Below are 25,764 nucleotides of genomic sequence, written 5' to 3'. Positions count from 1 at the left end.
CTTGTTGAACAAATGAATGAAATAACTAATGATTGAAGTCACCTAAGTGTTTTAGGCCTAATTTGTCCCATGAGAAGCCTTCCTCATAGGATATTGTAAAGCTTAAGTGAGGTACTGTGCTTAGTACAGTACTTGATTATATAGTGAGAACTCCATAAATATTACTAGTTACTGTTTTTGTTATTGTTGGGTTAGCATTATATACATTTAAGTCAAAACATAAGGGAATGTTATTTATGTTTGTCTTTCGCATAGAGTGTAGAGCAGTATGAAGTTAGGTAAAATAAAGATTGTATTTTAGCTTACAACGTATCTGTGATAAGTTTTATAGACCACTATCAGAATCACTTGGTTTTCAAACTCTTCCCCCCTCTTCTAGGAGAAGGTATCTATCTGATTTTCTTGATGGAGAATAGACATGCATTGTTTAAAATTTTTCCCTGGGTGATTATCAACATTCCCACAATCACCTAGAGAGAGGAAGAGACACGTAAGACACTAATAAAATTTATCTAAGATCCAACAATTTCCAGTTTTAAGGAGACTTCCTAAAACCAGAGGGGCAGAGGAGCCCTTAGTTGGAGGGGTTCACTGTGTATTGGAGGCCTGAGATACAGAGGCTGCCCAGTTGTTCTGGAGCCTGGAGAGCTGAGGCCTAGGCAGAGGATGATACTGACTTAACACTGATTTAATAATTAGTGGCCTAGATTTCCTTTGCTTGGATAGCAGGTATGATCCCCAAGTGGATCCTGAGAGACCAGCCAGGGGTGCAGAGGGCACTGATAGAAGGGAAGCGAGCTAGATGGTCATGATCCAAGTTGGCGTCTGGGCTCCTTTGAGATCAGAAACAGGGTTAACTACAGATTGATACATGTATTGCCTAGGATATCAGGTGTGCATTTGGATGTGGAGCCAGGAACATGGGGGAACTGCCTTCCTTGAGAGGGACAGCTGTTATAAAGGAAATGACACAGCCCTTGAGGACCCTGAGGCTGGAGAATCACTTTGGGAAGCAGATCTGCTCCATCTGTCCCATCAGGATCTCTCTGACCCACCGTTATCACCAGGCCTCCTAGGATGTCTTAGGCATTTCTCTCTTGGGGCTGATCGTTCTCGTAGATATGCACAGGCTCTGCCCTTGGACAGTACAGAGGGGATCCTGCAGTGATGGTTCCTCAGTTCCAAAGATTTCATCAGATTGCGTCTGAACATCAAGTGCCAAGACACATTTGCTCTCAGAATATACTGAAACTGGGTCTGAGAAACAAAATATTGCGTACGATACATTTAGTCATACATATATGCATATGTAAATATATGTAACATTCAATTAAATTTTGGAATTTTATGTTCTGTAGCCTGTCATTTTCATTAGAGGTGTGTTCTAATAGGAATGTTCTTCCCTTTTCCTTTTAATGTTTTAGTGCTGCCAACTGTCCCTATTCAGAAATCAATTTGAATAAAGACCGAATTTTCCCAGACCGCTTAAGTGGTGAGATGCCTCCGGCTAGTCCATCATTTCCAAGAAATAAAAGGGCAGACACAAATGAAATCTCTTCATCTCCTGAAATCAGGTAACTAAAGTGATAATATTAGTGTTGTTTAGAAGTACTCTGGTTGAAAGAGGTTTTCTATCTCAGATGTTTTATGTTCTCTGGTTATCTTTTCTCAGACATTATTGAAAATGTATTTGATTTAATGTAAAAGGATGATGGAGATCAGTAGTGGACTTAAAAAAATTAGGCAGAGGGTTTTTAAAAGCATATCTAACCAGACAGGCTTAATTCTTACTTGTTCCTCTTCTGCTTGAACTTTTTTGGTGTTAGGAGTTTAGAAATTCCAGTCATTTTACTTCATGCCAGTTCATATTTCTGTGAAGATTTTTGTGAAGAATATATGCTACTTCTTTTTCATTCTAAATGCTTGCATATGTGTTATTCCTTTTAATTATTAAACTGTTAATTGCACTACATTTGACCCTTGAATGACATGGGGGCTTAAGGGTACTGACCCCCCAACACAGTGAAAACTCTAAGTACACCTTTTAAGTTCCCAAAAACTTAACAGCCTAATGTTTACTGAAAGCCTTACCGATAACATAAACAGTTGATTAACACATATTCTGTACATTATAGATATTATATATGGTTTTCTTACAATGAAGTAAGCTAGAGGAAAGAAAATGTTATTAAAATCATAAGGAAGAGAAAGTACATTTCCAGTAGTATATATAATTTACTGGAAAAAAAAATCCATGCATAAGTGGACCTGCTTAGTCCAAACCCATGTTGTTCAAGGGTCACCTGTATAGAGCTCATTCAGTTTTGATTTCACTTGTAGAGTTGAGTTGGAATGTTAAGCTCAGTGGATTATTAGGTAAAGAACTAGATTTTGTTTGATCTTTAAATAAAAGTTGTGTGCCCTTCCTGCAGCTGAGGATACTACTAAAAAAAAAGCAGATTGGTGGAAAGGTATTCCTTAGTGCTTAGGTTTTGGGAGTTTCTTTTATGGAGTATTTTACTTATTTATTTATTCAAGATTTATTTATTCAGGGGCGCCTGGGTGGTTCAGTGGGTTAAAGCCTCTGCCTTCGGCTCAGGTCATGATCCCAGGGTCCTGGAATCGAGCCCCGCATCGGGCTCTCTGCTCGGCAGGGAGCCTGCTTCCTCCTCTCTCTTTGCCTGCTTCTCTGCCTGCTTCTTGTGATCTCTGTCAAATAAATAAATAAATAATCTAAAAAAAAAAAAAAGATTTATTTATTCATTTGAGAGAGAGAGAATGCATGTGCATGTACGTGAGTAGGGGGAGGGGCTGAGGAAGAGGGAGTCCCCAGCAGATTCTGCACTGAGTGCAGCGCCCACCTCAGGGGGATTCCAGAACCCTGAGATCATGACCCAAACTGAAATCAAGAGTTGGATGCTCAACCAACTGAGCCCCCAGGCGCCCCTTTCATGAGTATTTTAAAACCTAAGGCAACATCATTCTCTATTTAAATATTTTATAACTTCCATTTTTATGGATGAGCCAGGTGGACATTTGAATTCATTAATCTGTCTAAATTAATAGCAGTGCTATTGGAGTACTGGCGTTTCAGGTCTCACTATCCTTTTTTAAAATTAATTAATTAATTTATTTTTTAAATTTATTTGACAGACAGAGATCACAAGTAGGCAGAGAGGCAGGCAGAGAGAGAGAAAAAGGGAAGCAGGCTCCCTGCTGAGCAGGGCTCGATCCCAGGACCCTGGGATCATGACCTGAGCCGAAGGCAGAGGCTTAACCCACTGAGCCACCCAGGCACCCCAGGCCTCACTATCCTTATAAAAAAGTCATTTTATCCTATGGATGAGGTGAGCTGTAACTTCTGTAATTATTAACCACAGGAAGATGATTATTTTTTTTTTTTACCCTTAAAACTATGACTAATGTAACGTAAACTCATTTTCCCCAACCCAGCCCTCCAAAATGAGGTCATACCATGTGAGGAAATTTACTTTAAGACAAATAAAGCACTAATTCATATAGTAATAATTATAGATACAGAGTTCATTGACTCTGACTCACAAGGTGGTAAGACTGCCTAGTGTTTAGATTTCAGAAGCCAAGATACTGTTTAAAATACCAACAGAAGACTGAGGAACAAGCAGGCCTATCTCACAGGCTTTTCACTCACCTTACCAGCTCCAGGCCAGACTCCCAGGGCCAGAGATTCCTCACAGCAGAATCTCCTTGGGATGATTTTCTAGTGTCTTCTTTAACGCAAAATTTATGTTAAAAAAAAGCTGTAGTGAATTTGACCATTCCAGTGACCTGTCTTCTCTGAGGTGTGGTCATGGTTCTTCATGTAATCACCCGGGATTTAGGGAACAACCACAGACATATTTAGTTTTCTCTATAACCTATTACATATGTTTCACATCTAAATAGTTTTCTGTGTCATGCATTTTTCGCCCATACTCTCTTTTGAGTCCGTGAATTCTGACCTGTCATTACTTTGTGTGACTGAATACTTAGACTTCTTTGTATTAAGGTCAGTTTCTTCAGGTGATCTGCTTTCATTTGGTACGTGAGTGTTCCATTATTCATGTTTTCAGAGACTCTTTGGATTTCTTCTTGCCTTCATCTTCCCAGATTTACTGTTTTTATTTTACTTTATTTTTATAACTGAAAAACAAACTGAAAGATTTGATTACTTACATGCAAAGGAAACATGAGGGGGATGATCAAAATAACCCCGCAATTTTTAAGGTGAACATTTTTTTCCTCACTGTATTTTTTACGCAGAAGTATATGTAAGAGATGATTGCAGACATTTTGATGTTGCAACCTAAATGCTTCCACACAATATGTTTCAAAATAACACAGGTTCATTTACTCTTTAAAAATTTTAATTTCTTCCTTAATATTTTTAAAAATTGACTTAGGATTACCTTTTTCTACTGCAGGCAGTCACTGGTTCTCACAGTAATTCCAATGGCACTGGGTATTTTAGATATAAATGATCACGAGGTGCCAAAATAGTAAATGCGAACAGATAAAAGAAAGGCTGTTAATGAAAAAATGTATCTGATGGCTTGATAATGGTTGATTTAAGGTAGAATTAACAGGGTAGAAGTTGGCTGGCTTCTCTGCTCTAAGGGAATCTGTGTGAACATATTTAATATTTTTTTCATTTCATAAGTAAATATAAAATTTTTGGATTGCTGATTTCTTTCACCTGGACTTAAGAAAGAAACTAGTAAGCTGTGCAAAGCTCTGAGAGCAGTGACTAATAATAAGCCCTCAGTAAATGTTAGTTTGTATTAACGGGGCAAGAAGAATAGGTTACCTATTTGTTGCACGGCATTCTTTTATTCTGGCAGAGCAAAGGAAAGGCTGGCCCATTTCTTTCTTTCCTTTTCTTTTTTTAATTTATTTTTTCTCACTATAGCACGTACCCTCCCCAATATTCCTCAACCTGTCACCCCATCCCACCAACCCCTCCCCTCCAGCAACCTTTAGTTTGTTTCCTAAGATTAAGAGTCTTTTATGGTTTGTCTCTCTCTCTAGTTTGATCATGTTTCATTTCTTTAAATATAACATTGAAGACAGTTCTCACAATACCAGATTATGTTCTCTCTCCTTTTCTCATATTTGTTATATACATAGATAGAATTTTTCATTCAGATTTTAATGCATTTTCCTTGCATCCTTTGTAATAATTTACTAACTTTGGTAGCCAAACTCTACCAGATTTTTTGTTTGGGGTTTGTTTTTTTTTTTGGTAATACACTTTAGGACAGCAAGAGACCATTTATCCCCCCAGAAGTGGACCCTGAGACAAAGATTGAGTTGCAGTGGTTTATTGGGGAGCTGAGGAAGACCTCCGTGGGGGGTTGAGGAAGTGAGCCGGGGAAGGGGAGACCACCCATGAAAGCTTTGTTGTCACACTGATTACCACTGTGGACAGCAGGGACCCAGTCCTGCTGCGACCACTCTGGGAGTCTGTGTAAAACACACAGTCTCGAAGTTTGCCCACCGTGAGGCTGAAGGAGCAGAGGTATTTAAATAGCGGTTACCTTCAGTCCCAGAGCGAGGCTGCCAGGGGAGGAGCACACAGTCATTTCCCTGCACATCAGCCCTGTTGCACACTGAGCAGCCGGAGCCCAGCTTAGTCCTTCAGGGAGGCGGAGTGGGAAAGACTGTGGAGCTGGCGCCATGGCTGGAAGGGGGTGCTGTCCAGCAGACACGGGCTGGGCATTGACCGCGGCTGCTCTGCCACCCGTCACCGCCCCCTCCTTCACCTGTTTCAAATACCAGAGGGTCCCCAGGCATTGCTTTTGATCTGGAAGCTGACACAGCCAGGCCAGATAAAGTAACAATGCAAGGAATGTGTATATCCTTTTCAGACCGCTACCGTTATTGTAAGGGCAAGTTGGCAGGCCACCTAATCAGGCTGGGTGTGGGGACAACTAATGTTCCACGGCAGTAGCTCCTAGACTTTGCATCAGAGTCCCAGGGACCTTCTGAGAATTCAGATTTGGGGGCCCGGGCCAGCCCCACCAGAATCTTCCAGACTAGAACCCAAGAGTATGCGTTTGAAAATTTGTTTGTTTGTCCCTGCTTGACACTTGCAGTGATTCTCCATTGCTCTTGAGATGGAGACCGTAATTCTGAGCCTGGCCTGGAAGGTCCTGTGTTCTCTGGCCCCTCTTGCCCATCTCTGCCAGGCTCGTTTTTAAATTTAATGCTTTAACCACTGTGGTTCTCAGTCATCCTTTGCTCTCTGCCTAAAGCCTCCAGGCCTGTCGTCTCCTAGCTCATCTCTCATTTTGCAGGCTTCAAGTTCATATCATTCCCTTGGGGAAGCTTTATCTGATCTGCTGGAGTGTAGTTCAGGTTCCTCATTATGCTCCTTCACAGCACACAGCCCGATGCCGCTGTTGGTTTCTGTTATATACTTCTGAGTCTGTGTACTTTGCTTGACAGTAAGTTCCATAAAGGCTGGGGCCACATCTTCTCTGGTTCTCTGAGACATCCCAGCACAGAACATGCTACCTGGCACCCAGTAAGGATGCAAGGTGACCTCAAAACATCCACCAGCCTTCAAGGGAGACAGATCAGTTATATAATCTAAGAGGCAACTGCTGTATGAACTTTTTGTTCTGGTGAAACAGCTACATTCTTCAATGTTGTAAGGTCTCCACACTGGGTATCTATTAAATGACTAGATGAACCCCCAATACTGGCATACATACTAGCACTCTTTTATAAATTTGGCAGTGCTTCCCAAAATGCTGTTGTTTTAATTCCTGTCCCACATAGGAAATGCTACCTTTTTCATTCTCCACAGAAAATGAAATTTTCATTTCATATACCGCAGAAATGACAGCATTTATATGGCAAAGGGAGTGAATGGGGCCGCCTCTTATGACCAGATGGGGGCACTTGTAAGCAGGGACTCAGGGTATCCTGGCTGGTAAGCTCCACCCCACATTGAGATGGCTTCCCTGTGAGTCCTTTTATAGCTGTGTTAAATATTTTGATCTGTTTTCCTACAGCAGTACGTCAAACCCAAAAGGATGGTTGGGTTATGTGAATTCCTAATGTGTATTTAGATAGAAATGTGAGTCTGCAATCCTTTTCCAGTTAGCCAATGATTCCTCAGACGTGTAGGGAGTGTCTGCGTTGTGCCTCGTGTTTTCGTTGAGATGTTTCCCTCACTTGGGAGAGCGACAGCTGTGTCCCTGCCCTCACAGCACTCCTCGCCACAAGATGGTGAGTCAGGGCCTTTCCCAGTCCAGTCAGGGGCCAACTTTTCCCGGGGACTGGGACCTGAAGTCTCTGCATGTCTACCAACGAGTATAAGTATGTGTGTATTTCCTCTACATCTTAATAAACCTGGGTTTCAAACTTTGTTTTGCATCAGACTCATCAGATGTTTGTTAAAATGCAGCTTTCAAAGTACCATCTCCAGAGTTAACAGATTCAGGAAGTATAAGGTGCATCCCAGTTCATTTTTAACAAGCGCCCCCAGGAGATGGATGCAAGTGATCTTGACACTAGGCTTAGAGAATTATTATTCAGTATAAAGACCCCTCTCTGGAGTAATAATTCACAGTGTGTTACCCATCAGAGAACATCGGCATCTATCCCACATAGGCTCATTTTCATGAAATCTACCCTACAGCTGCTTGTAATTGTGTTTCTAAATTAGGTGCTATCTCTATTAAAAATCGTGGAATGCTCTAAGCTCCCATGTTGTTTAAGCCTGCTTAGACATAACCACAGAAACACAGTAAAACATGTTTTAAATATCTGCTAAATGCTTGTGTTACCTTGCAGGGCAAAAGCCCATTGCTAATCTAAAGCCAGTGAAAAATTTCAGTCTGTTCAGCTCATTAGAGGCCATTAAAATGGCTTCTCAAGTTGTAGGACCAGTGTTTCTGCTCAGAATTACAGAGAGCAGTTGTAGGAATTGCAACTATTAATCTGATTTATATTTCTAGGATGAATCCGATTTGCCAGTCACTCCAAGAGCTAGTCTGCACACTTGAGAAGGGCTCTATTAAACAGATGGAACACAAGCTAACAGAAATATGAAACTATAAGCATATAAAAATCTCTTTACTTTGCAGAACTGCAAGATCAAAGAGAGTAACATTAATTTAGAGCCAGAAGTTCTAAAAGATTACAAATGCTAATTAAGAATCTTTTGGAACTTTGTTTTGCTTTTTGAGGCTTTCTGAGCCTGAGGGTTTGTTGTTGGAATTGGAGAAAGTCCCTTTTGATGACTAGGCATTACCTGCCCAAGTAAAGCCTGTTTCCTCTGTCAGCAGGCTGCCAGATACGGATCAGGAGTGGTGCAAGTTTAAAAATATTCCAGCTTCTGGGAACCTGAGTCAAATCTGTGTGGTTGTTTGTGTGCACCAAAGAGAAGCTCAGTTTTAGTTAAAACACTCACAGTTCTTTTTTTTGTTTTTGTTTTTAAGATTTTATTTATTTATTTGACAGAGAGCAGGATCACAAGTAGGCAGAGAGGCAGGCAGAGGGAGAGGGGGAAGCAGGCTCCCCGCTGAGCAGTGAGCCCAATGCGGGCCTCAACCCCAGGACCCCAGGATCATGACTTGAGCCAAAGGCAGAGGCCCAACCCACTGAGCCACCCAGGTGCCCCAACACTCACAGTTCTTATGCCTACCACTGGGACACCAAGGCAATCATTCGAGTGTTAAGGAAGCAATGACTCTGTTGTTGTATGTCTGTGAAGTCGGGGGAATAATACTGAACTGGGTTTTATTTTATTCCCTTGAACAGCACTAATTCCTGACTCAGATGACTCTTATATATAGTGGAAAAGCAACAACATCTGTTTACTTTTCTTCGACAACGTAAAAGCTGTGCAGTCTTGCTCTTCTTATAATATGTGGTCTTTGTTCCCCAACGCTCACCTCATTGGTTAGGGCCTTACATTTTATAAGAGGATTGATCAGTTAATTGCTGAATTAGTTTTTCTGGGGGTCTTTCCTTGGCATTTGATAATATCCACTGTTTTGTCTCATTGTATTACTTTTCTTCATTAACATATGTTCCTTATGCTAAATGCTAATTTATTGGGCTTATTAATCAAAATCTTTTATTTTTAGACATTAGATAAATAGTAAACCATGTTTCCCTCCCTTAGGCTGTGTTTATGAAGACAATATTAAAACCACTGCTAGGGGGGCGCCTGGGTGGCTCAGTGGGTTAAGCCCCTGCCTTTGGCTCGGGTCATGATCTCAGGGTCCTGGGATCGAGTCCCGCATTGGGCTCTCTGCTCAGCGGGGAGCCTGCTTCCTCCTCTCTCTGCCTGCCTCTCTGCCTACTTGTGATCTCTGTCTGTCAAATAAATAAATAAAAATCTTTAAAAAAAAAAACCACTGCTAGGGGTGGCTGGGTGGCTCAGTCAGTTAAGCATCTGACTCTTGATTTTGGCTCAGGATTTGATCTCAGAGCTGTGATCTCGGGGTCCTGAGATTGAGCCCCATGTGGGGCTCTGTGCTCAGTGGGGAGTCTGCCTGTCTCTCTCTCTGCCTCTGCCCCCACATGCATGCACTTGCTTGCTCTCTCTCGCATGCCCACCTCCCTCCTCTCTCTCTCTCTCTAAAATAAATAAATAAACCTTTAGGATGGGATTGGGAGGGAGACACACCATAGGTGACTCTTAATCTCAGAAAACAAACTGAGGGTTGCCTGGGGGAGGGGGGATGGGAGAAGGGGGGTGGGGTTATGGACATTTCGGAGGTTGTGTGCTATGGTGAGTGCTGTGAAGTGTGTAAACCTGGCGATTCACAGACCTGTACCCCTGGGGATAAAAATATATTATATGTTTATAAAATAAAAAAAAAGACTATTCAGATGTTAACCATAGTCGTAAAAGTTTTAATGTGACTTGTTTCATTTGCCATCTTTTCTGAGTCCTTTTGAAGAGGATGTGCTGAGGCTGTGCGTGCTTGCTCTCCTCATTTGTAGGAGGCATTTGGAGACACCTCAAGTAATCTTTTATAATTCCTCTAAAGTATAAACCCGGAGATTCTCTTTATTGCATTTTTTTTTCCTGTGAGTGACCTCAGCCCAGAAATTTAGCAAAAAAAAAAAAAAGAAAGAATTTGCTGGGGGCATGCAAAAAAAGACCTTTTCACATTCAACACAGAAATGCCTGTATTTTTTTATAGGGCCCTCAGCCCTCGCTGCTGCAGTCACTGTGTTGCCTCTTGTTATGAGGGAATACAGGTAACTTTTCAGCTCTAACAAAAACCCCTGTGCGACTAGAATGAGCTCTGCTGGAGAGAGAGAAGGTGGGGTTATTTCAAGCTAAGAGCCAAACCAAACTCTAGCTGGATTTTGAGGTATAGCTGAAATCTCTGAATTGAAGCAAAGTAATTGTTTCACGTTTTTTCAATATTGTTTTTAACATACTGGGGACTAATGGAAGGATAATTGTCTAGGGATTGTTTTTAAATGAAAAATAAGCAAACTTGAAGAAATGTAGCACTTTGCATTCAAATGTATCCTGTTACTATGTATTTACCCTTCTGATGTTTGTTTTGCTAATAATTACCACAAAGTATATTTAGAGTAAGATAGTAAGACATCTAAAACATGATACATAATTACAGAGAAAAAGAGGATGCTGACTCATGTAAGGAATGCATTTTTGCACTTGAGTGGATTTCACTGTCTTAATTAAAAGCCTAAAGAGTATTCTTGAGTAAGGATAAGCTGTGGTTATATTTCAATTCAGACTAAAGAAATATTGAAATAAATTGGTACTTGAAAATTTTAAAACCTCAAGAGAAATCGCTGTATTACTCGTCCTTTTCTAGGGGTTTTTTACCCACATTAGCTCACTTAATCTTCACAGTGCCTTATATGGGGCTAGGTGCTATTATTACATCATCATTCAAAAATGTAGAACCTCTCTTGGTTACGGTACACAGCTAGTCAATAGCAGACCCAGATTACAGTCCAGGCCATCTGGCTGCAGTCTGGCTCATAACTTTTTCTAAAAGTTGTTTTAAAACTTGAAGAAAACAGGTGACAGTGGGTGATTTTATCCCAAAATGTAAGTAATTCTTTTTTTTTATAAATTAATTTATTTATTTTCAGAAAAACAGTACTCATTATTTTTTCACCACACCCAGTGCTCCATGCAATCCGTGCCCTATATAAAACCCACCACCCGGTACCCCAACCTTCCCCGCCCCCACCATTTCAAACCCCTCAGATTGTTTTTCGGAGTCCATAGCCTCTCATGGTTCACCTCCCCTTCCAATTTCTCCCAACTCCATTCTCCTCTCTAACACCCCTTGTCCTCCATGATATTTGTTATGCTCCACAAATAAGTGAGACCATATGATAATTGACTCTCTCTGCTTGACTTATTTCACTCAGCATAATCTCTTCCAGTCCCGTCCATGTTGCTACAAAAGTTGGGTATTCATCCTTTCTGATGGAGGCATAATACTCCATAGTGTATATGGACCACATCTTCCTTATCCATTTGTCCATTGAAAGGCATCTTGGTTCTTTCCATAGTTTGGCGACCGTGGCCATTGCTGCTATAAACATTGGGGTACAGATGGTCCTTCTTTTCACAACATCTGTATCTTTGGGGTAAATACCCAGGAGTGCAATTGCAGGGTCAATTCTTAAATAGTAGAAGCTGCCATTGATCATGCTCCTGCTTCTGTGTCTGGCTGGGGGCAGCATTTTCTATTCATTATTTTATTGAGTCCTCAAAATGCCGTTGAGGAAAAGGATTTATTACCCTCATTTTACAGATGATGCAGCTGGGAAGTAGGGAAGTTAAGTAACTTGCTGAAGATCATTTAGAACTAAGTAGCAGAACTGATGTTGGATCGAGGTCTGTTTATTTCCAGAGACCATCTACGTGACCACTCCATGTTCTGATTCCCTATACCCCTGTCCCCTGCTCCTTCCTAAATGAAATTTTTGGCACTGTAAAGTGTTGATCAAGGGGAGAAAATAGAAGTGTTTTTCTGTTCAGCAAAACTGTATTACTAAAACACAACATCAAAATACTTGGTTGTCTTTTTTTAAAGAAATCTGTCAGGAAGCATATCAGTACCATGTTCCAGAGCATATTATAAAGTTATCACAGAGTTGAAGCATTCTGATAATAAACATTTTTTTTGTCTTTAATTGGAAGATCTGTGCCGCTAGAAAAACTCTGTGCTTAGGCAATTGAAATTCTAGATCAAGGATTTAATTTTTGCGCAGAGGAAGAGACCCATCATGGCACCCCTTGAGTAAGAATTGGCCATGAAACTCCTCACCTTGTAGGAGGGAGAAATATCGGTTGCCCAAATGAGAGACCAATTTTTATTTTAAATAAAATACAAAACAAATAAAAATGAGTAGATTCTTCATGCCCCACCTTGTCACTAGAAGACAGGTAGACTGCATCCTGGAGAAATGCAAGGGTAAAAGCCAGCTGATAATTAAATCTGATTATGGATTTTGGTGTCAGTAAGACCTGGTGTTATACTTGTCCTATAAATTTGACATTATCCTCGTAAGTTTCAGTGGCTATAAGAACAGAATCTTCTTCCAGCCATTATTATGAAACATTGGACATGTAAAGATCTCAAACAGCCTTTGGTGCATAGTATGTTCTTGTAACTTTTCTTATTGTTAACTGCTCCCACATTTCTAGATGTGCTTAATCTAGATTAAGTAGTTCTCTTCAGTGGTTCTGTTCATCCATTTATTTAATAATGCTTATTCTAGTAGACTGCTCAGGTGAACCCACTGCCCCACCCCTCCAACTTCCTAGCTCAAGGACATACCATGTAGAACCCCATAGGGGTTTAGTCACTTTTAATTTTAAGGAATTAGCAGAATCAATCTATTAATTGGAAATGAAACATTCAATAGACATTTCTTCCAGAATCCTTTACTTGAATTGTGTTTGGCAAAGAGGAATATTCATGTTTATATATTCCCAAGTTTATATGGGTTCAGTTTAATGACATATTGTGAGTTGCAGTAGGGAAAATGGAAACTGAATAAGCTTCTGTAATGCAGCTAAATAAATAATAGAAAAACAGATGGCTTCCATTTTGCTTCTCTGGGGATGGATTACAGCAGATTCAGCCCTAAAGAAACTTTCTGGGTCAGAGGTCTTATTTTCCTTTTCCATCTCCATTCTCTCCAATCAGATGGTCCTCATCTTCCATTTCATGAGATAAATCATTGACATTGTATTTGGGCATAAGAATACAATAGGACTTGGCTCATATTTAAGTCTTCTATATTTATTTTAACAAAACTTACTTTAAAGGAATGTTGTGCTTTATTAAAACCACAAAAATATGAAACTTATTAGTGGACAATTCTGATCATGAAAATGAAAATATTTGAAAAATTCTGAGACTTAATTTTAGCCTTCGATCTCAGTTTTTCTTTCTTTTTCTTTTTTTTTTTCCTTTTAACCATTCATTAGAGCTTTTAGGAAATCTACAATAACTAATTAGGAATTATTGACTCTGAAAAAAGGCCAACTTTAGTTATATCACTATAATACGACTTTTTTTCTCATATTAAGATAGTTGTGCACAAACAGCTTTTCAGTAGTCAGATTACTGGGATAGATTTGTGGACTCAGAATATTATTTCTAAATTTATTATTAAACAAGTTCAGAAGTTCATAGAAGCTGATTTTAACATAGGAAGCTGATTTTAGCATGTTGTAATTACCACATGTAGCTCCAGCACAGTTTTTACAGAGAAGACAGTTTTCAATTAATGTCATCAGTTAATGTCCTTCTCCAGTTATCAGTGATTTTCTTATTTTTCCCCATATTTCCATCTCCACATTTTATGGAGAAATGATTATCTCTCCATAATCATTTAATTGATTGCACTCAGAAGGAGATCTGTTTATATTTTGTATTAACAGTGGTTTGTCCCCATTCTCAAATAAGCAAGTTTTCTTCAGCATTTGTGCTAAGTTGTTTTTAGCATGAACTTATTAGCCAGGGAGCACAGATCTCAATGAAATTTCACATGTGTCCATGGAAATGATCTTTCTAAGAAATAGTGAACATGTATTTATGGCATACTTACTATGTTTGAATTGTTGTGTTAAATTATCATCATTCAAGTGGAGAATAAATTAGTGCCTTTGTAATTAAGATCACACATCTTCTTTATATTTTCTTGGGATATTTGGTTTCAAATGTCTTACCTTTTTTCTTAAAACTTTACAGTAGAAGTATGATCTGGATCTTTCAGAAACTCATAAAGGTGACAATACATGAGAAACAGTAGGACATCATAAATGCAGAGTATTATAAGGCATTGAAGTGTGTAAACCAGGGATCATAACCTCGACAATACCAGGAAATTGGAGATTGGGGTGTATTTTAAACTCTGGGAGTGGAAAAATTAGGTTGAAAAATTTTAAATACTTGAAATTCAGCTTTAAAGAAAATAGAAGTAGTCTGTGCTTTGTTCTCTTTAATGCCTTTTTTGTCCCTGACTTAAGGGTAAAGCTGTGAATTAAGATTGTAATGATTCCATTGCATTTTGGAGCATTTCAGCATGCTTAGATTAGCATCGGGTCATTCCTGGTCAAAAAGAGTTGGAATCAGTTCAGCCTACACATTTGACCTAAGCCAGGAAAAGCTTCCTAGAATTGAGTTTGATTCTCCTGGGCCAATCTCAGGCTCAAGCGCAAATCCCAGAGCTGAGTGTAGTATAAATGCTACTTGATTAAATGGTCTGGACTTTCAAAATATTTTCTTTCCTTACATTGTAGCTTTACTGTACAGTAAAGTAAAATTCTTCATGAATACATGTCCCAGTGTGAAGTTGAGTTATTCGATAGCTGAATTTGACAGAAAAGTTCACCTTAATAGCATTCTTAGCTTTAAAAATCTTTCTGAACTGTAAATCAAAATTGGTAATGAAGAAAATGGATGTTTATAGATGTTATAGTAGGAATTGCTTCTTCGTAGAACTGAAAATCCTTTCAAACATTTTAGTGGTTTTAAGTGGTTCATGTGTTTTTTTCGTTGTTTTGTTTTGTTGATCTTTTAAAGTTTCAAGTTTTTATTTAAATTCTAAGTAGTTAACATATAGTGTAATATTAGTTTCAGGAGTAGAATTCAGTGATTTATCACTTACTTACCTGTCACAGTTGCTGAGATGCAATGCTGAACTATTCTTTAAAGTGCATCTATTACAAAATATTGATACACCTGTTTTTCTCAGAGACCAGCATGCTGATGATGTCAAGGAGGACTTTGAAGAGCGGACAGACAGTGAAATGAGGACGTCGCAGGAAGCCAGAGGTAGCCCTAATAATCTCATTGTATTGATGGGTATTACTATCAACTATCAGACTTGACTAGAGTATAGTAGCCACTTCTGTATTAAAGATAAACTTTATTTAGTTGGTTTATTCAGTTATCACAGGCTCTAAAACTTTATTGTTCAGGATAAAGATATAGTTGACCTTGTGCAACGTGGGTTTGAACTGTGTAGGTCCACTCACACATGGCCTTTTTTTTTTTTTCCCCAGTAAATACAGTACAGTCCTATAAGTGTATTTTCTCTTCTTTATGATTTCCTTAATAGTGTTTTCTTTTCTCTAACTCACTGTATTATAAGAATACAGTATTGGATACATATAATAAGTGTAGGTTATAGTATAACCTATAATAAGTATAATAAGGTTATCGCTGAGGCTTCTGGTCAACAGTGGGCTAATAGTAGTTACATTTGGGGGGAATCAAAAGTTATACAGATAAAAAAAAAAAGTTCTACACAGACTTTTGACTGTACAGAGTTTGGTGCCTCTAACCCTTGCATTGTTCAAGGTCAACTATAGTATGTAATTCATAGTGTTATGGATTCATTTGTGACCTATATTTATAGTCTCTTTGACATATCTGTGCAATATTATATATAAAATTTGGGCAGCATTCTATTTGGTTCTTGTGATGTATTTTCTATGGTATTGTTGATGTCATTTCCTTCATATGTTTAAAACTCAACTCAGAATGTGTATTGAAATCCAAAGGGAATTAATATGGTCTTAGTCTAACACCACAGAATGAAAAGAAAATCATTTGAACAAATGTTTTAAGTTGTATCGGAGAAAGTGATTTGTCTTCCATCTTTGCTAAAAACACATTACAGTGGCTTAACTAAGTAATGAAGTGGTACTGACAGTTGGTATGGATTGTATTTATGACTTACACATATTATTTTTTTTATGAGAAAATGTAAGCCTGATTGGGATTTTAATGATCTCCCTGGAGGCTTTGCTTTTTCATATGAATTTTTTGCTTTAGATTATCATACGAGATTTGAGAACGGCACCTAAGGACTGTTTGTCTGCAGTGACCTGTTCCATAAGGGATGGCTTGATTTCCATATCTGATTTTTAGAAAGTAGTAACCTGTGATTATTTTAAAGGTTACATTCACTGCTGTCTTCAGCATGTTCTGTTGTGTTTAATTTAACACCACATACAAACCCTACAGATGGCCAGGGTTTGAATCTCTGCTCTGCCACCTGCTCACTGTGTGATTTTGGACAAGTCACTGAGCACCTCTCCCTGCTTCTGGTTCCTTATCTACCCAGAAGCCTAATGATGGTAACTCCCTCCTCAGGTTGTCATGGCGATTAAGTGCTTCTGTAAGTTGTTTCAAACAGTGCCTGGCACATAGTAAGTGCTGTGCAAGTGTTTGATTATTTTAAATGTTTCTGGCCATTTAGAAAGGAAGAAAAACATTTATGAGGATTTTTGTCATCAAGGTACATTGGACTCTGAGATGAAGGTCTCTCTGGCGAGGGTCTCTCTTTGTGAATGGCGGTTAAGATCACAGCCTTCATTCCTCTCAGTGGTACACCTCGCTCTGGGCTTCAGTTTCCTCCTGTGTAAGATTAATGTAGTCCTAACATAGCCATGTCATTAGCTTATTGTGAGGATTAAATGCCCCAGTGGCTAAAGTATTAGCTGGTGGTAGTAGTAGAGTAGTAGTATTGTGGAAGACGTGTTTATTGCATGGAATTCTGTCATCATTGGAAATCCAGATAGAAGCAGAATAGAATCTTCTAGACTGAACTTTTTGAGGGAGTAATACTTTGGTAAACTTTTCAGTCTGTTCCTAACTTTGATCCATTTAACTTTTATTGGATTTGCTGAGCTGATTTTGATTATTTTTTTTCTGGAAATCATCTGGAAAATTACTATTCTCTTAATAGCGAATTTGGCTTGATTAACATACAATATGCATGGTGTTCTCTCTTTGTCTTTTCAAACTTTATGTATTTTTGTCCTGTTTTTCTTGATTTGAATTACCTCAGTTTTTCTGTTTTATTCTCTCTGGAAACATTACTAGGATTCATATATAACTCTTAATTATTATTCTCACCTACAAAACCCATAGTTCAATATGCATATATTGTTTCTGTCTCTTTTTTTGTTAGTGAAAGGGAGAGAGCCTCATAAAATAAGTTGCTTTGAGAATTTTTGCACATACGTTCCTAAGTGAGATTTGACTATTAGTATCTCATCCATTTTTAGCCTCTTAAAATGAATTTGATAACTTTCCTTCATTATCAGAGTTTTGAAACATTTTCTATAAAGCTTTCACAAAACTAATTTCATCTGTAGTAAAATCATGCTATGATTGCCAGCTGGTCTTTAAACCCAGGAAACTTCTTTCAGTTATAATTTTGGTTATGACTTGTGCTCTATTCTCTCTGTTGACTGGTAATACCTATTATTCTTGAGTTAGACCCAGGGGATTATATTTATATTCAAAATATTTAACAGTTGGTTTGGCATTCAACTTTGCTTAAGATAGTTAAAATTAACAGTGCTATTAGTACTGGAGGAGAGTTTTGGATGTTCTCCACTATACCAAGAGTGACCCTTAATTGCTGGATTTTATGAAGTCCAGTTAAGGGTCTGGCTGCCTTGGGGGAGGGTGGGATTGGAATGGGGGAGGGGGAGCTTTGTACCAACCAATAGAGAAGTATTTTAGGTTTTTTTTTGGTTTTGGTTTTGGCTTTTGTTTTGATAGGAAGAACAAGCATGGTGAGGGGGAATCGGCGAGAGGGGGGTGGAATCTTTAAGCAGGCTCTACACCCAGCACAGGGCCCAGTGTGGGCTCCATCACATGACCCTGAGATAATGACCTGAGCCAAAATCAAGAGTCAGACACTTAACCAACTGAGCCACCTAGGTACCCCAGTATTTTAGTATTTTCACAACTTCTATATATATTTGATGTTCTAGGCATCTTTAGCAAGTTGGAATATCTTACATAGCTTCTTGCTCTGCCAAGTCTACTACTTACCACCTTTAACATGAATTTTAACACCAGTGGTTTTTATTTCCCTTCAGTTCCCTGCATTGGCTTGTTCTCTTTCACAGCCTGCTTTTGTTTTGTCGAGGTCCTATCCCTTTGGACCTCACTAAAATCACAAAATTCTTCTGTCCATAAATCAGTGCTCCTCTTCTGAGGTTTTATAGAACTTTTTGTCAGAGGCCCCGTGGTGATTGTTTTCTATTTTAACATTTTTGAGTCCAGAGAATTTTTCTAGGTCTTTTGTGAAGAACACTTACCCCTCAGTGGTCCCATTTGGGTGCTGGAAGAATTCCTCTTGCAAACCTGAGCCTGGAGGTCAGGTAGATAATACTGCACTCTGGGTCCACATTCTTGAGCCTAGTAAAGGTTCACCAGGGATCATTCCTAATTCTGTCCTTCCAGTGGTGGAAGGAGCCCTTCCCAAAAGTAGTGCGCTGCGTGATGGTGCAAAGGGGGAGAGGAAGCCCCGTGCAGTGTGTGTATTATTTAGGGTAGAGGAGACTTGAAAGAAGCCACCCTAAGATTCTTTAAAAGGCCAGTAGGATTTAAGACTCAGCAGACCCATGAGAACTATTTTGTTTGGAGTCATGGAGCAAATTGATATTTAAAAAAAACAACAACAACAAAACTTTCTCCTGAAAAAAAAACTCTCTCCCTCCTCTGTTTCTTTAGTTAGTTCAAGTTAATTCCATGCAATGTGGGTAATTCTGAGCCCTCTCTTTTTATGATTCTTACCATACAACTGAATTTGACCTTTGGGAAGTTTAACTGAATATAATTTATCACTTTTTCTCCTTTCTTCCTTGCCTCCCCCCTTTTTTTTTTGGACTTCTGTCTTTTTTACCTTAAAAGAAAAGAAATAACTCATTCCTATCATTGTAGGAAATCCCATTAATAAAGGATTCTATGACCTGGCCTTCAAGTTTAAACTCTTGTACTCCTGGGAAAGGTATAGTTTTGTTTTCTTTCCTGCAAGCCTTCTTTCTCATGGGTGGCTGATATGCAGAAAGAATTGAATTCTATTTCATAATGTGCTAAATTCTCACTTGAAGAGTCAGGCTTGCTCTTTGCCTCCCTAGCAGTTGGTTTTTGGTTTTTTTTTTGGTTGTTAACCTTGAAATGATCCTCAAATATCTTTCAGCCTGAGTTAAGTTTTCTGGAGCTAATCTCATCTCCATTCCTTGATGCTGTGATCCATTTATCTTACCCAATCACTCTTATTGTTCATCTTTTTATATTTAGTCACCAGTTAGTAACTCCATTTAAATTTTTTTTTTTTTTTTTTTTTTTTTTTTTTGTTAACAGATGTATTCCTTTTCTTCTGGCCTTATTCTTTTCCCATTAGGAGCCTATTTTATAGACTCATGGAATATTAGCCTCAAAGGGTATTGACTTCTTTTCATTTTTGCTTTTTATATCCAATACCGTCTCAGTAATTTGCCTTCCTTTCAAAATAGAGATAATTTCTCCCGTTTGCTGAGTCGTTCCTGTACGTCAGACACTGGGATAAGCATTTTAAAAATATCATATGATCCTTACAACAGTCTTGTAACTTTGACTTCACCGAAATTATAGAACTAGTCAGTGGTAGAGCATGAATTGGAGTCCACGTTTATCAGACTTTTAAGCTCACCCTCTTGACCATGACCCTCTCCTCTGTAGTAGGAGGCAAAAGATCCAGGGTCACTGTCTGATGCTGTCCCTCTTCACAGAGTGGCTTTGGGTGTCAGACTTCTGTTTCCTCACCTTAGGGATAGTTACCTCCTAGCACTGTTTTGAAACTAAAATGAAGCAAGGCAGTTGGAGCTTTTGGTCTCACTTGTGTCTCTGACTTAAAGGGCTAGAAATGAGTCAGGCAAGAGGTCAGTGGTAACTTAATGCTGTCAGCTTTTTGATATAGTATTCCAGACTTGGAAATAGGAAACCCGCTCAGAGTGGGATCCGAGTCCAAACGCAACAGAGAGGGAGTGCTTCTCCTTTTCTCTAGGACTTGCCCTGTTTGGTCAGCCTACCATACAGTGGTTGCACTGGGTCTTAATGGAATGGTCCTGTGGGAAGCAGGTTCTCATGCTTCACGGAGGTGAGGACGTCACTTCATACTAGGAGACTTCATGGTTGGTTTACATGATGTTCCCTATACTGAACATTTATTGTCTTGACATCAGAGGATATTTCTTTTACGATCAGCTTTATCAGAAATGACTTCTTATGGGGGTTATTCTGTGGCTTCACATTTTCCTACCTTAAGCCAAATCAGGAATTTTAATACCTATGCTCTCAACCAGATTCACAGACATGGAGGGCAAATTTGTAGTGGCAGGTTTCTGTTTTGGATAACTACATTATTATGGATTGCACTTCATTTCAAGAAAGTCTGCAAGAATATGCTGTCTTGAGAAGTCATTCACAGTTCCCGATACAGTGTCCATGCTGAGCAATTTCCATATGGTAAATCATAATCATAAATAGGAGGCAGACCTCTATTATTCATTCTCCAGGTATCAACCTAGGAAAACTATCCCTCTCTCGATAATTGCCCAGCAGTCATGCAGTAGGCGCCTAACAGATGGAGTAGCAAGAAAACCATACATATTTCCACCAAGTTACTTATCTTAACACTACTGCCACCTAACATTTTCTTGCTTCCGATATTAAGGAAGCCCAGAAATACCCATCCGTGATAGTCACGAAATAGTCAAAGTCAGTTAGACAATTTCCAGACAAAGTATAAAGTTTCCTAATCATATTTCACTTCTGCAAGGATGAGTAAGAACTGGGCTTAGAAATCCTCCCCGGGCTGTGCCCAACGGTACAAAATTGAGTAGCAGCGAAGAACTGTGGGAGCACAAAACCAGAAGCCAAAGGGGAGGGGAAACAGGTAAATGTTCATTTCTGGGAACTTCAAAACATACAGAAAACTCCTGTAAAAGTGTAATTTATCAGGCAGATCAATAGTTTGAGAAGAGATGGTAAATAGTTTGTGATGGTGGCAGAAATGTCTTCGAGAACAAAGGCTTTGTTTTGTGAAGCACATTGTGTACATTCAGACCTACTCTTCCTTACTAGTGGCACTGAGCCGGCTGCTTGAGCCGAAGCCTTTTGCATTTATTTTAGTCTGATCACATGTTAAAAATAAAAACCTAGAGTCACATTTCTGTGCAACTCAAGGGCTCCGATACACATTCACCTAACTGAAGTTTTCTCTGGTTTTTTGGGTGGGGATCATAGCTAACACTATTATTTTCTGAAGAGATGGGATGTTCTGTGGCTGAGAAATTCTACTTTTGCCCCATTCATCAGAAAACACCACTGGGCCTCAGGACATCATGCAGCATAGAAGAATCAGCAAAAGCAAGGAAAGTCTAAAGTGAAAGATGCGAAGTTTTTATTAGTTTTCGAATGATATGTCTGTCTTTGGCCTCTATAGTGTCAGCTTCAAAGACCTGTGAAGCCATCCGAGATTTGGGATCTTTAGGGTTTTAGTCATTTCTTCTATGGCTCGGTTGTTTTTATTTTATTTTATTATTTTATTTTATTATTTTATTTTATTTTTTAAAGATTTTATTTATTTAGTTGACAAACAGAGATCACAAGTAGGCAGAGAGGCACGCAAAGAGAGAGGGGAAGCAGGCTCCCTGCTGAGCAGAGAGTCCGATGTGGGGCTCGATCCCAGGGCCCTGGGATCATGACCTGAGCCGAAGGCAGAGGTTTAACCTACTGAGCTGCCCAGGCACCCCTCATTTTTTTTTTTCTAAAGAGTAAGGAGGTTAGCAACATTGGAAATGAACTTAATAGGATAGCTTTAGGAGGAAATAGAATGGAACTATTGTGAAGGAGGGAAGGGTGGCAGGTGTTAATAGAATAGAGACATTTGTATCATAAATGTACCACTTTGGAAAAGACTGACACTTAGGTGGTAAGCAATCAGAGGACAGACAAACCATAAAGTGGGCTCTGTAGTGTCACTCTCCTGTGGAACTAGAAATCTCACCATTTCATACTAGCCTGCCCCGTGAAAGATTTTACAAATACCATATTTCAAATAATTGCTAAACTCTTGGTAGTGTCTGAAATTAAGAAATGTTTTTAAATACCCCATGTTTATGCTCAACAAAAATATCTTGAGCTCTGTGAGAAATTTAAAAAGAATAAAAGAATAAAAACAAACTGTTACAGTCTTATATGTTTGGCTCATAACATATTCAGTAGAACAGGATAAGAGCCTAAAACCTCATAATCAGTTATATGAGATTGATTAAAAGAAATGGGGCAAGAGGTACCATGATGGATTTTTTTTTTAAAGATTTTATTGTTTATTTGACAGAGAGAGAGAGAGAGACAGCAAGGGAGGGAAGACAAGGAGGGGGAATGAGAGAGGGAGATGCAGGCCTCCCGCTGAGCGGGGAGCCCGATGCAGGGCTTGATCCCAGGACCCATGACCCATGATCCCAGGACCATGACCCAAGCCGAAGGCAGACACCCAACAACTGAGCCACCCAGGTGCCCACCATGATGGATTTTTTTAAAAGTATTTGAAGAATTGAAATGTTTCATGTGGGACAGATAGATTTTTCTGTATGAGTTCACTCAGGTGGAACCGGGAACAGTGTGTTAACTCCAATAAGAAAGATTTTTTCCGGGTGCCTGGGTGGCTCAGTGGGTTAAGCCGCTGCCTTCAGCTCAGGTCATGATCTCAGAGTCCTGGGATCGAGCCCCGCATCGGGCTCTCTGCTCAGCAGGGAGCCTGCTTCCCTCTCTCTCTCTGCCTGCTTCTCTGCCTACTTGTGATCTCTGTCTGTCAAATAAATAAATAAAATCTTTAAAAAAAAAAAAAAAGGAAAGATTTTTTTCCCCCTAATAATTACTTTTAAGTTACTTTCTAATATTCAGAACATTTCAAAATTCAGATTAGGCTAGTTTAAGATAAAAGTTATTAAAGAACCACAGTAGAACAATAGGAAATAAATTTTTAAGAAGCTGTGCTACTTAATAATACAACAGAAAACTTCAGGTACAGAGGAATACATTTAACAAAAGATATGCAAGACCTGTAATGAAAATGACAAAAGGTCAAAGAGAACTAGTAAAGAAGTCCCAAAGAAATGGAGCAATATACCTTGTTCTTGGATTGGGGGACTGGATATTGTGAAGGTGTCATTTCTCGGGATCAAATCAGTCTATATTCAGTAGTAATCTACATCTAAATCCTAGCATTTTTTTTTTTTTTTTTTTTTGCAAGCCGGTTCTAAATTTTATGTGGAGATGCAAAGAGATAAGGATATTGAAGAAGAACTAGATCATGGACATCAGGACACTTTTAAAGTGGTGGTAAATAAAACCTTGAAGGTCAGCGTAAAGAGACTGGTGCAACAGAGTGGAGAATCTGGACACACATGTTTATGTTAGAGCAGCACTATCTGCAGTACACTTTGGAAAGGATGGTCTTTTCAGTAAATCGTTTTGGGGGAATTAGAACTCCATGTGGAAAAAAACCATTAGGAATGGCAAGCCTTATCTCATCCCATACAAAAATAAAGTTCAGATAGATTGTGAGATAAAACATGAAGTACTCAACAGGAAACAGAGGAGACTATCATCAGGACCTTGAAGAAAGCACGGAGTTCTTCAGTAGATGTATAAGACTGTATTAAGAGAGTAAAAAAGGAAGGCAAGAGTGGAAGATGTTAATATTTCCAGCAAAGGATTCCTATCCAGAGTATGCATAGGTAACTTCTACAAATCAGTAAAAAGAAAAAAGGCAAGATGACCCAATGGAAAAAATGGGCATAAAACAGCTTCACAAAGGAGGTTCCCCATTTGGCCAATAAACTTAGGAAAAGATTGTCAACTTCATTAGTCGTCAGGTAAATGCAATTATCACCACAATATGATACCACAGCAAATTCACCAAGATGGTCAAAATGAAGAAGGTGGACAATGTCCTTGTCCACATGTTCTTGAGGACATAAAATATTTGTAAATATTTGTAACATTCTTACGCTATTAGTAGATGCATATCGTGCAAGTACTTTGGAAAACTGGCAGAATTTGCTAACGTTGAATGTATGCAAACTCTGTAAGCTCAAAGTTTCACTAATATATATATATAATGCATATATATATAAATATATTCTGTTTATATAACAGAAACATATGTTCATGAAAAGACATGGACAAGAATCCTCATAGCAGCACTGTTGATAATAGGCAAAAATTAAGAACAACTCCACTGTCCATTAATTCCAAATTCATTGTGGAATATTCGTAACAATGAAAAACTACAGCAAAGAGCAGGCAAACTACAACCACAGAAAGCAAACGATGTGGATGAGTCTCCCAGACATGCTGTTGAAAGAAAGAAGCGAAACACCAAGGTTTTCATCTGAATGTAATTCAGAGGCAGGGTAAAGAGCCTTGGTGTTGGAAGTCAGGAAAGGGGTCACCCTTGCTGGCTGGGGTGTGATTGGAAAAGGGCATAGGGAGGCTCTCAGCATGCTGCCATGTTGTTTCTTGACCCTGGTGTTGGGCACTTGGGTGTGGTCACTTTGTGAAAATTCTTTGAGCGGTACAGTATGATTTATCTACGTTTCTGTAAATCTTACTCTTCAAAGAAATAAACCTTAAGGGCGCCTGGGTGGCTCAGTGGGTTAAGCCGCTGCCTTAGGCTCAGGTCATGATCTCAGGGTCCTGGGATCGAGTCCCGCATCGGGTTCTCTGCTCCGTGGGGAGCCTGCTTCCTCCCCTCTCTCTCTCTGCCTGCCTCTCTGCTTACTTGTGATCTCTCTGTGTCAAATGAATAAATAAAATCTTAAAAAAAAAAAAAAAGAAAGAAACCTTAAAATATTCTTGGTGATACAAAATAGTTTAAAATTTTCCCAGAGCTACAAAAGCCTAAACTAGGTAACCATTTGGCAAAGATAGTGGAATTGAAGTATCTGAATTATTAACTGTGGGCTGGCGTAGGGGTGGAGGAGAGTCAATGTTAGGGGAGGTGCCTTTCTTCTGATGGGCTTTGAGTAAGTAGTTTTCAGAAAAGATTTATGTTCTAAAGGATCTTAAGGAGGTAATTATTGACAAGATTTAGGAGTCCCAGTGACATAAAATCATTTACTAAAAAATGGTGATTAGGAGAGCAGCAGTAAATAGGTTGGGTTTAGAAGATAAATGGAATATTCTATACCTTTAATTTTTATCTCCACCAAAATAAGAATGACAAAAGCATTTATTTGCCTTTCTGTGGTTTTATTTTTATTGCAATAATTTCATATCACTGTAAAAAACAATTAAGTTGGCTAATGTGATTGGTAAACAGAAATTGAAAAAAGAATGCAGGAATGAGATGAAAGGAGAGAGGTATGGTAGTACACGGTAACCACAGGGGCTGGACTTCAGCACACAA

The 25,764-nt window shown here is 39.0% G+C and overlaps 1 protein-coding gene across 9 annotated transcripts in view; it reads left to right on the top strand.

Moving 5' to 3' along the window:
• Positions 1 to 25,764, top strand: part of L3MBTL3 (L3MBTL histone methyl-lysine binding protein 3) — a 112,726-nt gene that overhangs the window by 79,268 nt on the left and 7,694 nt on the right. For all 9 annotated transcript variants that reach the window (XM_032339549.1, XM_032339540.1, XM_032339546.1 and 6 more), the window contains 2 exons: positions 1,425 to 1,574; positions 15,253 to 15,332. In XM_032339549.1, the coding sequence (XP_032195440.1) occupies positions 1,425 to 1,574; positions 15,253 to 15,332 (230 nt within the window). The remainder of the gene's footprint in view (positions 1 to 1,424; positions 1,575 to 15,252; positions 15,333 to 25,764) is intronic.

This window comes from Mustela erminea, chromosome 4 (assembly GCF_009829155.1).
Source record: "Mustela erminea isolate mMusErm1 chromosome 4, mMusErm1.Pri, whole genome shotgun sequence".
Lineage (NCBI taxonomy): Eukaryota > Metazoa > Chordata > Mammalia > Carnivora > Mustelidae > Mustela > Mustela erminea.
This window is presented reverse-complemented; position numbering and strand designations above follow the sequence as displayed.